This window comes from Pituophis catenifer, unplaced genomic scaffold, assembly GCF_029215685.1.
Source record: "Pituophis catenifer annectens isolate HBS135680 unplaced genomic scaffold, rPitCat1.0.hap2 SCAF_6, whole genome shotgun sequence".
Classification (NCBI taxonomy): domain Eukaryota; kingdom Metazoa; phylum Chordata; class Lepidosauria; order Squamata; family Colubridae; genus Pituophis; species Pituophis catenifer.
Window position 1 is genome coordinate 95,855,502 of NW_027256886.1, and position 13,720 is coordinate 95,869,221.

Here is a 13,720-nt window from a genome sequence, read left to right on the forward strand (position 1 = left end):
AAGAACTTGAATATACATGAAAAACTACAGTGTTTCCTTGAAAATAAGACCCTGTCTTATATTTTTTTGAACCCTGAAATAAGCGCTTGGCCTTATTGCCATGCGCTCAAAAGCCCAATTGGGCTTATTTATTATCAGGGGAAGTCTTATTTTGGGGGAAACAAAGTATATATTTAATTTATAATTTAATTTTAGTATGTATGTAGCATGTTTCATTATAAGATTTTATTTCATATAACTCAATATGACAATAAATGAACAATTTATCAGGAAGTTTTCTGTTTGAAGAACCTTCACATCAGGGAAAATGCAAGCTTTAGTCTTACTGGCAGCAGATCTTTTTAGACAAAGTCATTTATATAATTCTGAAGATTATTTCTCCTCAGTTTCAACAAGCGGGGGTGGGGGAGTTTTCCAAACTTGATCTAATTTCAGGTTTTAATAACCAGATATTTACAGAAACAATTTTTGTTAATAATAGTGTGTAATATTTGGGTGTCGTCCAAGTAATTTGTTGACTTGTTGTGAATCAAGAGTTCCTGAAGATTCTTCTGGAGTTGTCTCCTTTTTCTTTGCCTGAAAAGAGCACAAATAAATTTATGCAGTTACTGAACTGCAATGTAAATTCCCAGTGATTTTTCCAGTTATTGATCCCAATCATTAAATGACTAGAGTTAATTTTGACAAACTGAACTGGTATTGTCAAGTCTATTATTTCTCATTTATTACTCAAACTAACAATTAATTTGATGGCAAATGTAGAGTAGTTGAATTTTTAAAATCTATTTCTGGGAATATGAGAAAAATGTATTGTTTTGGTCATACATTGTGACTAGTTTGGTTGGTCTTATCCTGCTAGTTGTTTTTTTTTAATCTATTATTTTCTACAAATAAATGTAACAGAAAAAAACAGAATTGGCAATATGACTTTTAAGATGCATTCTGTATAAACTATTTTGACAATGCAGCTAGCTCATACTTTCTATAACCACAAGGAAAACAATGAGAAGCAAATATGTAATGTACGGACCATTTCAGCAATTATTTTTCTTTTAACAAGTTTCCTTTTTTACAAAGCATTACGACTACTTCCAATTTTAGGATTTAATGAAGCATAGGATACTTTCATGGTACCCTTAGTATAGGCATGAGAATTATATGCAGTCTCCCAGATATCCAAAGCCCATTTTGGGGATATGGCATACTTCCAACTGTTTCTCTCAATTCTATTTTGTAACAATAGTTTAGTAATTAGGCATATGCTACTTGCATTTTTATTTTGTTTTGTTAGCAATAAAATCAGCTGTTTGAGTATTGAGAACTTTGCCTCTGTGCTATTCTTCTCCTATGTCAAGGAGCACACTCCCAATAACTGGATCAATTTTAACTTTTTGGTTCTAAAAAAAGATGGCAGAAATCAATAGAGTTTCAAAAATGCTACTCTTTGGAATTTTTTTTAAGTTTCAAAGCTTAAATTGGGATGTTCCAAAATCACCAGAAGTAATGTCCCTATTCAGAGGTCAAAATAAACATTCCCAATTGAGTCATTTCAAAGCTGAACTAACACAGAAATATTTCCAAATTGCACCTCCCAGGGTTGTTCTGAGCTCAAAATAGTTTGCACAGTTCTTTGGCTTTTTTAAAAAAAAGGGGTTCAGAGTGAGGATAACAAAAAGTTAAAGCAGACTCTTTTTTCAATGAAGAAATGACAATAGTGGTAGTGATGTTACCCTAGTCTTGTTTCTTATTTTAATAATGTAAATGGCAGTATTATGGGATCCAGCAGTATCACCACTGACTACTTCCCCTGGCTGACAAGTATTTTAAATTATTTCAAGAGCAATTTATTTAGGATTTCATATGCTACTACCAGTACCTTGAAGCATCCATTGTCTCTGCTTATATTTGCTAAATTATCATTGCTCTCCATTTTAATTAGATGAAAGTTTATTAAAGAAATTTTAAATAAAATACTATGCAATTAAAACTACTGGTAATTCTAAGGCATTACAAACTCAATATATATAAGGAAAACAGTTTATAGAATATTGGGAAAAAATAAAATGCAATTACTTCTGCTTTTGCTGCACATTCAAAGAATGTATTAATCTCCTTAGCACAAGCACTGTCACTGAACTCATTTGCCTTCCAGCAAGCCATCATCAATGCCATCTCTGTAACACAACTTGCCTCTGTAAAATAAAAAGAAACTCCCATCATCCAGGAGTATTTTATAGCTTCTACAAATCTATTGCAAAAGAAACACACAAAACGAGGAAGAAGATACAGCAGGCATTGATCACAGCATATTATTCCAAGAGGCTGTTAACTTCAATTGGAATTGAAAATTCTTAAATAGTACCTATAATGGGAAGGAGGATGAGGGAGAAAGTCACTGGTCAATGGAAAGACATCTGATCAAGGTGGGCCAGATTCCTGTATGTAATGCCTGGCACAAGACAGATATTCGATCAGATAGATTTTAGCAGAATGGGGAGCAGCAGTACATACATGTTGGATGTCAGTACATATGTACATGGGGTAAGCTTCCCTCTCTAGCTTATACCAAGGAATGAAGTCCACAAGCCTTAAAAGTTGCGGAGGTTGAGAAATAACGGTGTATATGGATAATTCTGTTCAAATATATATGCTTGTCATACACCCTACAAAGAGCCCATGGAAACTCAGGTAAAGTCAAGATGATCCGGACTCCAGGTAATGTTAGGGGCACGAAAGTGACTTGCTGCCTCCTCTTTCCTGGCGGTTTACCCCCCCTTACCCAGCCATTATTTTAACAGACATTTCTCTCTCAATGTGCTTTTAATGACTTGTGTATGAAAAGAAAAAAGACATCTACCAAATCAACATCAGATCTGCCCCCTTAAGCACTGAGATGTGATTAAAGGAAATCTTTCTATGGAAAGGTCACGTTAATTTTCAGAATGATGTACTACTTTTTCCTCTTCCACCCCTTTCAAGAACTGCTTCTTTAACAAAGACGTCTTTTTATCCAGTGTGATCTGAAGCTTTAATGACCAGGTGGCTGCTTATTAAGCCTGAAGCACTTGATTAGATTAACAGAGTCGGAAGGGACCATGTAGGTCATCTAGTCCAACCACCCACCCAAGCAGGAGACCCTACACCATTTCTGACAGATGGCAGTCCAGTCTCTTCTTGAAAGTGATGAAGCTCCCACAACCTCCGAAGGCAACTTCTGTTCCATGGGTTGATTGTTCTCACTGTCAGGAAATTCCTCCTTATTTCCAGGTTGAATCTCTCCTTGGTCAGTTTCCATCCATTATTCCTTGTCTGGCCTTCAGGGGCTTTGGAAAACAGGTTGACCCCCTTCCTCCTCTCTGGGGCAGCCCCTCGGATATTGGAAGACTTGCTATCATGTCTCCCCTGGTCCTTCTCTTCCCTAGACTAACCAGACCCAGTTCCTGCAACCTTCTTTGTATGTTTTAGTCCCCAGTCCTCTCATCATCCTGGTTGCTCTTCTCTGCACTCTTTCTAGAGCAGAGGCCTTCAAACTTGGCAGCTTTAAGACTTGTGGACTTCAACTCCCAGAACTGAGGCGTAGCTGGCTGGAGAATTCTGGGAGTTGAAGTCCACAAGTCTTAAAGCTGCCAAGTTTGAAGGCCTCTGCTCTAGAGTCTCAACTTCTTTTTTATAGTGTGGTGACCAAAACTGGACGCGGTATTAAGTATCATAGCACTGCAGCCTCTGGACCTCGAAAACTACCCTCGGTTGGCTCGACTGACCCACCACAAACCGGGCGGGCGGGTTTGTGCGCGGGGACCGCTGGACGCCGCTCGCCTTGGCCTACCTCCGAGCTTCAGGTGCCGGTTGGAGACGCGGTCGCTCAGCGCCAGAGGCAGCTTCGCTTTGATCGGGCGACGCCTGCCCGGGACCCTCACGAGGTCGGCAGAGCGGCTCCTCCAGAACGAGATTCCACCAAGCGAGCCAGCCATGGCAGACCGGAAGAGCGGCCGCCACGTGATTGCCCGCGTACCATAGAGCCGCGCTTCCGATGTGGCTCGGGAGGAGGGGGGGAAGGCTGGAAGGAGCAGCCGGGCGCGTGAGGGGGAAGGTGGGACCCCTTTGCAGGCGGGGTCCTTTGAGGGCCAATGTGGGTGCGAGGGCAGGAGGGCTGGGGTAGGCCCAGGGGGAGGGACGTTGTGCCCAATATGTAATAAAGAAAACGGAATACGTACAGCCTGGAGCAGGGGTCTCCAACCTTGGCCGCTTTAAGACTTGTGGACTTCAACACCCAGAATTCCTCAGCCAGCAAAACTGGCTGAGGACTGCTGGGAGTTGAAGTCCACAAGTCTTAAAGCGGCCAAGGTTGAAGACCCCTGGCCTGGAGGATAGAAGGGAAAGGGGGCACTTGATTGAAACCTTTAAATGTATTAAGGGTGTGAATAAGTTTAGAAGGCAGAATTTTCAATATTAAGCAAAAATCAAGACGTGGGGGGGGGCATAAATCTTCAACTGACAGGAGGGAAATTCAAAAGGAATGTTAGAAAGAGGAGGGGAAGCTTGGAACCAACTTCCAGCCGACGAAGTGGGCCAATCGTCAAGACTGACTGTTTATAAACTGAGTTTACAAACATGTTCGAGTTAAATACATGTCTTATCGCCAGACAAAAAATAAAAATAATTAACAAATTAAAAAGAAAACAAAAACTCTCAAAGGGCAGACTCTGGCCCAACTGGGTATTTTTCTGCCATCAAGTTTCTGTTTGTATGTTTCTATATTTTTTAAAGGCTTGGCTGCGTTTAACTTTTCAGCAGAGCATATTTTAATGATGTGCAGCCTTCTCATTTCTAAAAGAAGTTTTCTTTTTAAAAAATCCAGAAAACGCCATTTTACTTCTGTCCCACATATACTCAGGTTAAATTATCAAACCATAAAGGGACAAACAACTAAGTATACATTGTTGAAATAAATCACCTGAGTGTCTGACATACATATTTAATGTGAAATGACAAAGTTTGGTTTATTCTTGTACAATATTATGAAACTTAAGTGAAAGGATTAGGCTTACCCATAAATCTACTTATGTATGGTATAGTAGTGTTAAAAACAGTAGTAGAAAAAATAGGTGTCACTGTTTCTCTCCCCTCCCAGGTTCTTCAAATTATTCTGTTTTTATAAAATGATTTTTTTCTATTCACATGTTTACATTATTTTAGGATTATAGCCTTATTGAAAGGAAAGACCATCTTTGGCTTGTTCAGTGAAAGATATGGTTAGAGCTTTTTGAACTCTGTACCAATGAGGTCAGTGTAATTTAGTTCTGCATTAAGATCTGTAGGATTCCGCCATGCTGTATTGGGGGTATATGATTAAAACCTTACCAATCGATTGTTCTTCCAGTTAAATGAGACTATGTCTCTGTGTAATTTCACATCTGTAGGAGTTCTGATCTTTGAAAAGAAAGACTGGCATTTATTGATGCAGCCATTCAACATAATCAAGTCTCTTCTACAAACCAGTTATTTATTTATTTATTTATTTATTTATTTATTTATTTATTTATTTATTTATTTATTTATTTATTTATTATATTTCTATACCGCCTTTCTCCCGTAGGACTCAAGGCGATGTACAGTCAAGAAAAATATAGACATACAAACATCATATAATTGCTAATTAAAATTATTACTTAGTTTGGTCAATTAAATAAAACCCAGAATTAGATAACATTTAAAAAATCATTCACATGTTTGTATGTTTAGCCCTGCCTGTTGGAACATCAGGGTCTTGAGGGCACGGCAAATCAACTTAGTGATTTCATTTAAAGAGCTGCTAAAACTTATTCGAAGGGTCCCAGCATGCAGAACATTATACGTAGCTGCCTGAAATCCACTGAGACACAAAAAAACATAACCCATAAAGATGGCAATTATTCACTTTAGCTATGATAGTGATAGCTTTATTGTTGCATTCTTCAATAGAAAAATTCTATATTTATATTCCTCAGTAAGATCCTGGTCTAAATACTCTTATTGAAACCTACATATGAACCCAATAATGTGTTTTTAAAATACCAATTTGTTACATTTATTCAGATTCTTTATTGATGGATTTATTCTATTCCATCCTGTCATAGAGACTGAAGGGGATGACTGGAAACAAATTTAATGTTCTCAGCTAATATATTTCCCTTTCTGTAATATACAAAGTATAGTTGCTTAAGAAAATTAACTTTTGTTTTAGAGCAGCGGTTCTCAACCTGGGGGTCGCGACCCCTTTGGGGGTCGAACGGCCATTTCACAGGGGTCGCCAAAGCCCTCTCTCGCCCCCCCACGCCTTCACTCACCCTCCCTCTCTGCTCTGTGGGATCGCCGGCCATTCGCCTACCCCGCCCACCCCCAATCTATTGCTGTTTCCTGAGTCCCAGCTGATGGCTAGAGGAAAAAAAACTGTTTAAATTCTTGCCGCGGGGCTTGAAAGGGCCGCCCTATAGCCAGTGGTGCAGCCGAACCGTTTGTTAAATTGCTGGCTTGCCCCGCCCCTCCGCACCACTATTTATTGCCAATAAATAGTGGTGGGCGAGGGGCGGGGGAGCCAGCAATTTAACAAATGGTTCGGTGTTTTTTTGTAATTTTATTGGCCCGCAGAGCTTCAGCATAGGCTAATTAGCCCTTGATTAGATCGGCTCCCGACTCTCAGCTGAGTTGCTCTCAGCTGTTTTGCTCAGGGCTCTGTTGCTTGCTCGAGCAGATTTTTTTTCCCCTAGCTATGCTGAAAAATAAAACTGAAAGTAAAGAGGCTGTTGGCTTTGCTGTTGCTGCAAGTTGGAAAATTAGGCAGCAGATTTCTTTTCTTTTTCCTCACCAAAAAAGGTAGGTGCAAACAATGGAAAATTTAGGGCAAAAGAGGAGAGTTCAAGATTTTAAAACACAAAAGAAAAAAAGCTCTATTTAACTAGGGAATTGTAATAATTGAGATACTATTAATTGTATATAGTGTTGAAAGCAGAAATGGTTAAGTTGTGGTTTGGAGGAATATATGGGGGAAATTATTTGGTTTATTATTATTGGTAAATATAATTAATTGATTTGTAAGAAATTGGATTAGATGGAAATAATTGGAATATTCATGTTCATATTGATTAATATACAAAAAAGGTAGTTATATAACTAATTGATTTATATTAAAATGTTGAATTTATATTAAACAACTGTAATATTACATAATTAACCAATGTGAGGATGGATATTAAAATAGATGACAATGGGAAGGGGCATAATATACAATAGAAGGGAAAAAATGAATTTGATTAAGATTAAAGATGAGGATGAAGGGTAATATTGGTTTTTTACAAAAATAGATGAGGAATAAATATGGCAAAAAGGAAATATAGAAATTGTAAATTTAATTGAAATGACTAAACACTGTTTAAATTTGTGAACCGGCCAAATACTCTGTTCAAAGTGTTGGAAGAAATCTCCTTCTAGGTTCTGCTCCAAGTGGGGAAAAAGACACTGAAAACATGGAGACTGCTTGGAAAGATGGTTTAATGGTGGACAGGATCACATGGCTTGAGTTCCTGAACAGAAAAGGGCAGATACAGTAAATCCTCGCATTTTTATGCTCTCTCTGGCTCTGCATTTCTTGAGGCCATGAAAGAGTATCCTGATTGGTTGTCAGACTCCCAGGGGGTGGGGATCTTAGCTAGCCTTGCTGGCTGATGGTCACATGTGCTTCCCAGGTCACATGTGATGAGTTTCTGTTGCTAGATGGGTAGAGAGCTAATCCTATCTTTATTGGATCTTGGGCAATTCCTACTATGGCTCTGCCTGAAGGAGGTAGATCTTTGTTATGTAGAATAGACTGGCCCAGGCCTTAATGGCCATTGACAAAGGGTGGGGACAGGAAGATGGGAGCTGCTTCAAAACATGCTTATCCCAGAGAAATATAATATTCTGCCTTTTTCATATTTCCTAAAATATTTCACTCTTCCAGGAAGGGGGTGGGTGCTAACTTCCTACAAAAGAAAATACATTGTATGTTTGTATGTGTATTTCTAATTATTGTTATTTATTCATATTTATTCTCTTTTATTCCTTAAAGTTTAACAATTCATTCTTTATCTTAATATCTTTATATTTGTTTGGGGTTGGCTTTCTTCCCTTTCATCTTTTTTATTGTACAGCAATCTTTCTCCTCAAACCTACCATCTGTCTCTTTTCTTTCCTTCTTACTTTCTCTTCCTCCCCCTCTTCTTCTCCTCCCTACTTCCTCTTCCTTTCTCCTTCTCCTCCTTTCTTCCTCCCTCTCTTACCCTCACTCCTACTCTAATTTCCCTTCCCTTCCTTCATCCCTCTCTATTGCTGTATCCTTTTATGCATATGGACTACTTAGAGGGCTGAAAAAGTTATTTCTGACTGGTCCTCGCACTTTTGACCAGTCCTCGAACTTACGACTGTCCTCACATTTTATGTTTTTGCCCTATCTTGTCACCATGGTGAAGAGAAGCAGTTATGAAATGAGTGACATGGTTGTTAAGAAAGCTGCACGGGCATAAATGTGAGGATGGTCATAAGTGTGAGGACCAGTCAAAAGTGCGAGGACCTGTCAGAAATGACTTTTTTCAGCCCTCTGAGTAGTCCCTATACATATAGCCATGGCCACCCAGTCACATGACCAGCTAGCCACGCCCACCCAGTCATATGACCTCCAAGCCACACCCACAAAATAAGCTACGCCCACAGAACCGGTAGTTAAAAAATTTAGAACCCACCCCTAGTTGGGAGTCACCACAACATGAGGAACTGTATTAAAGGGTCGCGGCATTAGGAAGGTTGAGAACCACTGCTTTAGAGGAACCATATGGCGATGGGGAGTGAAAAAAGTTGCAGATGCTGAAATCAGGTTAGAAAATTTCTCCTTTAATAAGGAGCCTGGATAGCTCAACAGACAGAGCACTGTAATTTAACACCAGCTGTCTGCAATTAAAGTAAGATCGAATCTCGCCAGGCTCAAGGTTGACTCAGCCTTCCATCCTTTCTAAGGTAGGTAAAATGAGGACCCAGTTTGTGGGGGCAATAAGCTGACTTTGTATAAATATACAAAAGGATGAAGGCTATTGCTTAGCGCATTGTAAGCCGCCCTGAGTCTCCGGAGAAGGGCGGCATATAAATCAAATTAAAAAAAAATAAAAAATAAGTATGTTGTATTTAGCCATACCTGTTAAATGGCTCTTTGAAATGAGGATTTTAGAATTATAGGAATCTTCTTTTGAATTTGTAAATTTAATGAATGCGAATAAAGTTAATTTCTCATTGTTGATATATTCTAATGTTTGACCTCTTTTTTTTTTATGTATGCTTTTGCCAATCATGAATTATTTCTTACATGAAGGTACCTTTGGGTACCTTAGCTTTAATACCTGTCTTTCTATCCATCCAACTGCACTGAATATTCCGATGAAAACTTTACAGTAACAAATTGTGGTTTCATGCCATTCAACAGATTAGTCTCACTATTTTTTTCTGGCTACCAGATACCTCTTGGAGACTAATTCATCACTGGCTGATATAAGGTTCTGGTAAGACGCTGGATTGGGATTGATGGTTTCTATATTTTTGAAAAGGTTTGCACACCTCCAACAATTTCAGAATCCAGAATAATTGCTCAGCATGTCTAATGCAGCCTGAAACAATATTTGCAGTCCTGTCACCATTTTCCTGTTCAGTATTATATCTGTAATGTCCTTAGGTCTCCCAGTGCCAGGTATGACATAACGTCTGTCTCAAGCATTTAATGAGCAGTATGGAGCATCTTGGCTTAGCATGTGCATTCATTTTATATCTGATAAATTATATTTGGTGCTTTTTAAACAGCACCAGAAAGTCTTCCTCTGTAATTATTCTTCTTGAATCCTATTAGATTTAGTTATTACAGGTGAAGGATACCATATTTTCCGGCGTATAAGACGACTGGGCGTATAAGACGACCCCCGAATTTTCCTGTTAAAATATAGGGTTTGGGCTATACTCGCCGTATAAGGCTACCTCTCTTCCAACGCACACCAAATAAAAATTAAAAAAACATCAACTGGCTCACCCACAATGTAAAAGCAGCTGTGCTAGACCCAAAATGGCCCCTGCAACAAGCAGGAACCTCACACAGCCACAAAAAGCCCAAAAACCCAACTTTCATACTTTACACACACAAAATTCCACATACAGCTTTGTGAGATTTTGTGTTTGTGTTGTTAGAGTGAAACACTACAGAAACACACTAAATCTCAGAAAGCTGCACAAATATTATTTTATTTTATTTTTATTTTTATATGAAAGCTAAATTTAAAACTTCCTAAACTTTAAATGGCTAGGTCTAAAAAAGAACAACTAAAAAAAACCCCAATTAACTATTTTTTTTAAAGATCTCAAAGGGGAAAAAAACTTACCCAATAGAACAGGGGTTTCCAACCTTGGCAACTTTTAAGACTTGTAGACTTCAACTCTCAGAATTCCTCAGCCAGCTTTTGCTAGCTGAGGAATTCTGGGAGTTGAAGTCCACAACTCCCTGCCTGCTTGATTGCAGGCAGGGAGTTGCTTGCTGATGGAATGGATTCAGGCAAGCGAAGCAAGGCAAGCAGCTAAGGCAGTGGTTCTAAACCTTCCTAATGCCGCGACCCTTTAATACAGTTCCTCATGTTGTTGTGACCCCCAACGATAAAGTTATTCCTAAAACCATCAAAAATATGTGTTTTCCAATGGTCTTAGGTCAGGGGTCCCCAACCTTTTGGACCTCAGGGACCATCAACTTCATAATTTTAAATTTTGCGGACCACTAATACGAATCCAGTGCACCGCTTGCTGAAGCACCTGGACTCCCAGTACGGGATGGGGTCCTTCAGGCACTCTCCCTCCTCTCTCTCATTCTCTTTCTCTCATTTTCGCTTTCTCTCTCTCTCTCCCTCTCTTTCTCTCCCACTCTTTCTCATTCTCTCTCTCCTCCCTCTCTCCCCCACTCTCTCATTCTCTTTCTCTCTCCCCCTTTCTCATTCTTTCTGATTCTTTGATTCTTTCATTCTGTCTCTTTCTCTGTCTCTCATTCTCTCTCTCACTCTCTCTCTCTGATTCTGTCTCTTTCTCTCATTCTCTTTCATTCTGTCTTTCTCTCTCATTCTTTGTCTCTCTCTCTGTCTCATTCTGATTCTCTCTCTCTCATTCTCTCTTTCATTGTCTCTTTCTCTCTCTGTCTCATTCTGATTCTCTTTCTCTCTCATTCTCTCGCTCTCTCATCTCATGGGCCAGCCAGTGTCTTGGGGCTGAGAGGAAGTCAAGCATCTCCCTGAGAGACTGAGGGCCAGAAGAAGTGTGGGAGCGAAGCACTACTTGAACTTGTGCGGCATGAGCATTCGCCTTGGTATATTTGCGCCAGCCGATGGCCAAGGCAGCCCTCATCTCTCTGCTGAAAGTGCAGCATCAGGATTCTGCCTTGGTATATTTGTGGCGCAAGGCAGCTTTCGTTTCCTGCTGCTTGGGACTCAGCAGTGGTAAATGGTGACTGGTCCGGGGAGCAGCTGGATTTTGCTTTCCATTGCGGACGCCAGATCAGCCCCCTGCAAGATCTCATCTTTCAAGGAGCGCTCCCTGAAGTGGGGCTGGAAACTTTGGTCGGGCTCCTTGAGATACGAGATCTTGCAGGGGGCTGATCTGGCATCCGCAATGGAGAGCAAAATCCAGCTGCTCCCCGGACCAGTCACTATTTACCGGTCTGAGTCCCAAGCATCAGGAGAGGAGGGCTGCCTTGTGCCGCAAATATACCAAGGCGGAATCCTGATGCCGCTCTTAAGCAGAGAGAAGAAGCCGGATTTTGCTCTCCATTGCAGACACCAGATCGCCCCCCTGCAAGCTCTCCTCTCTCAAGCAGCCCAACCAAAGTTTCCAGCCCCGCTTCAGGGAGCGCTCCTCGAGAGACGAGAGCTTGCAGGGGGCCGATCTGGCATCCGGATTAGAGAGCAAAATCCAGCTGCTCTCCGGATCAGACGCCATTTACCACTCTGAGTCCCAGGCAGCAGGAGAGGAGGGCTGCCTTGCGCCACTGGCTGGCACAAATATACCAAGGCGGAATGCTGTTGCCGTGCAAATGAAAGGAGTGCTTCACTCCCACAGCTTCCAGCCATCGCAAATGCCGCTTCTTCCCGCTTCTGCCGCCCCCTCCCCCACCACCACAACAGCACCATTCATTCCAGATGGCGAGGGCTGCGCTCGTTTTTCTGTATTGCACCATCTGCAAAAATGCAAAAATACAAACATTTCTCCGCGGACCACCAAAGGACCACCGGTTGGTGACCACCGTCTTAGGCGACCCCTGTGAAAGGGTTGTTTGACCCCCAACCACTGAGCTAAGGTAAGCAAGCTGGAGGGGGAAAAGTTTTTCCCTTCTCCATGGCTCTGGCGATACCAGCTGAGTTGCCTGATTAGCAGATCGTCAGAGCTTGGATCGCCAGACCCATTTAAGGCTCGTCAGAGCCTTTCGGGCTGGTCTGCCTGGTTACAGGAGAACGACACCCGGCGTATAAGACGACCCCCAACTTTTGAGAAGATTTTCATGTGTTAAAAAGTCGTCTTATACGCCGGAAAATACGGTACTTAAAATAATTACTTTTCACATGGAAAAACAAGCCTATACATTAAAAAGATATGGATAGGTAGCAGTTCATGCTGGAAAAAAAAATCAGGAGGAACAGGGAGCCAGGCAGTGTGCCTCATGCTCACATTGGTAAAATGTTAATATGAAAGCAAAATGGTTGAATTTCATTTTTTTTTGAACTTGTTACAATATTCAGACATTTTGACCTTTGTTTAAATAAATTATATAAATAATAGCAGTGAATGTTAAGCTCTGGATATTATATACCAAGTCTTAGCAAAAATTAGTCACAGTTCTCCTAAAACTCCACCTTGCAGATAACAAGTTAATTCCCTTTTTCTAGCTATCACCTTTGTTATTCTTCCAGATTTCCCACTATTTTTGGATTATCCTGTTTTTTGTGCAGTGAAGTAAGTTTCAAAACCAAAACATAGAATCAGGATTGAGAGGGACCTTGGAGGTCTTCTAGCCAGTTCCCTTCCCAGAGCAGGAATCGTCATACCATTCTGGACAAACGCCTGCCCAATCTTTTCTTGAAAACTTCTGTGATGGAGTATTCATGAGTTCAGGAGGCCAGCTGCTCCACAGTTTAATAACTCTCATGTTAAGGAAATTCCTCCTTAGCCAAGTTTTGTCAAGCGCTCCCATGTAAAGAGAAAACATAATTAGATGAGCTAATTCAACTTTATTTAAGGCTACATTAACGGAATTTTGCAAACTTCCTGCCACCACTTATAACTGTTTGAACAGTTAAGGTGGGTTCTTCCTAAATATCTCCCTTTGACCAGACAAGAGAGAGAAGAGCATCGGGGGCTCTTGTCTCTCTTGTCTAATCATATTTCTTCCCCTTGGAAGGTTAAGGTCATCCGTATATTTCATTACATTTTTACCCATCAGGTGCTAGAGAGAGTAGATCTACGGTATTCTCTCTTTGCTATGATGTTCCTTCATGTATTGGAAGACTGCTATGTTGCCATCATCTCTAAGCTTGTTGAGGTGCAATTGATTTTTTTGTAGTAGTAGTACAGATAGTCCTCAATTTACGAGTATAATTGAGCCCAAAATTTCTGTTGCTAAGTGAGTTACGACCTTGCTTGCCAC

General features: G+C 40.5%; 1 protein-coding gene across 1 annotated transcript; it reads right to left on the reverse strand.

Moving 5' to 3' along the window:
* Positions 1 to 203: 203 nt before the first annotated feature.
* Positions 204 to 3,988, reverse strand: CHCHD1 (coiled-coil-helix-coiled-coil-helix domain containing 1). The gene is made up of 3 exons (XM_070945300.1): positions 3,827 to 3,988; positions 2,074 to 2,192; positions 204 to 576 (listed from the first exon to the last, which is right to left on the reverse strand). The coding sequence occupies exons 1-3, from the start codon at positions 3,969 to 3,971 to the stop codon at positions 472 to 474; spliced, it is 369 nt and encodes a 122-aa protein (XP_070801401.1). The 5' UTR covers positions 3,972 to 3,988; the 3' UTR covers positions 204 to 471.
* Between the last annotated feature and the right edge of the window lie 9,732 nt (positions 3,989 to 13,720).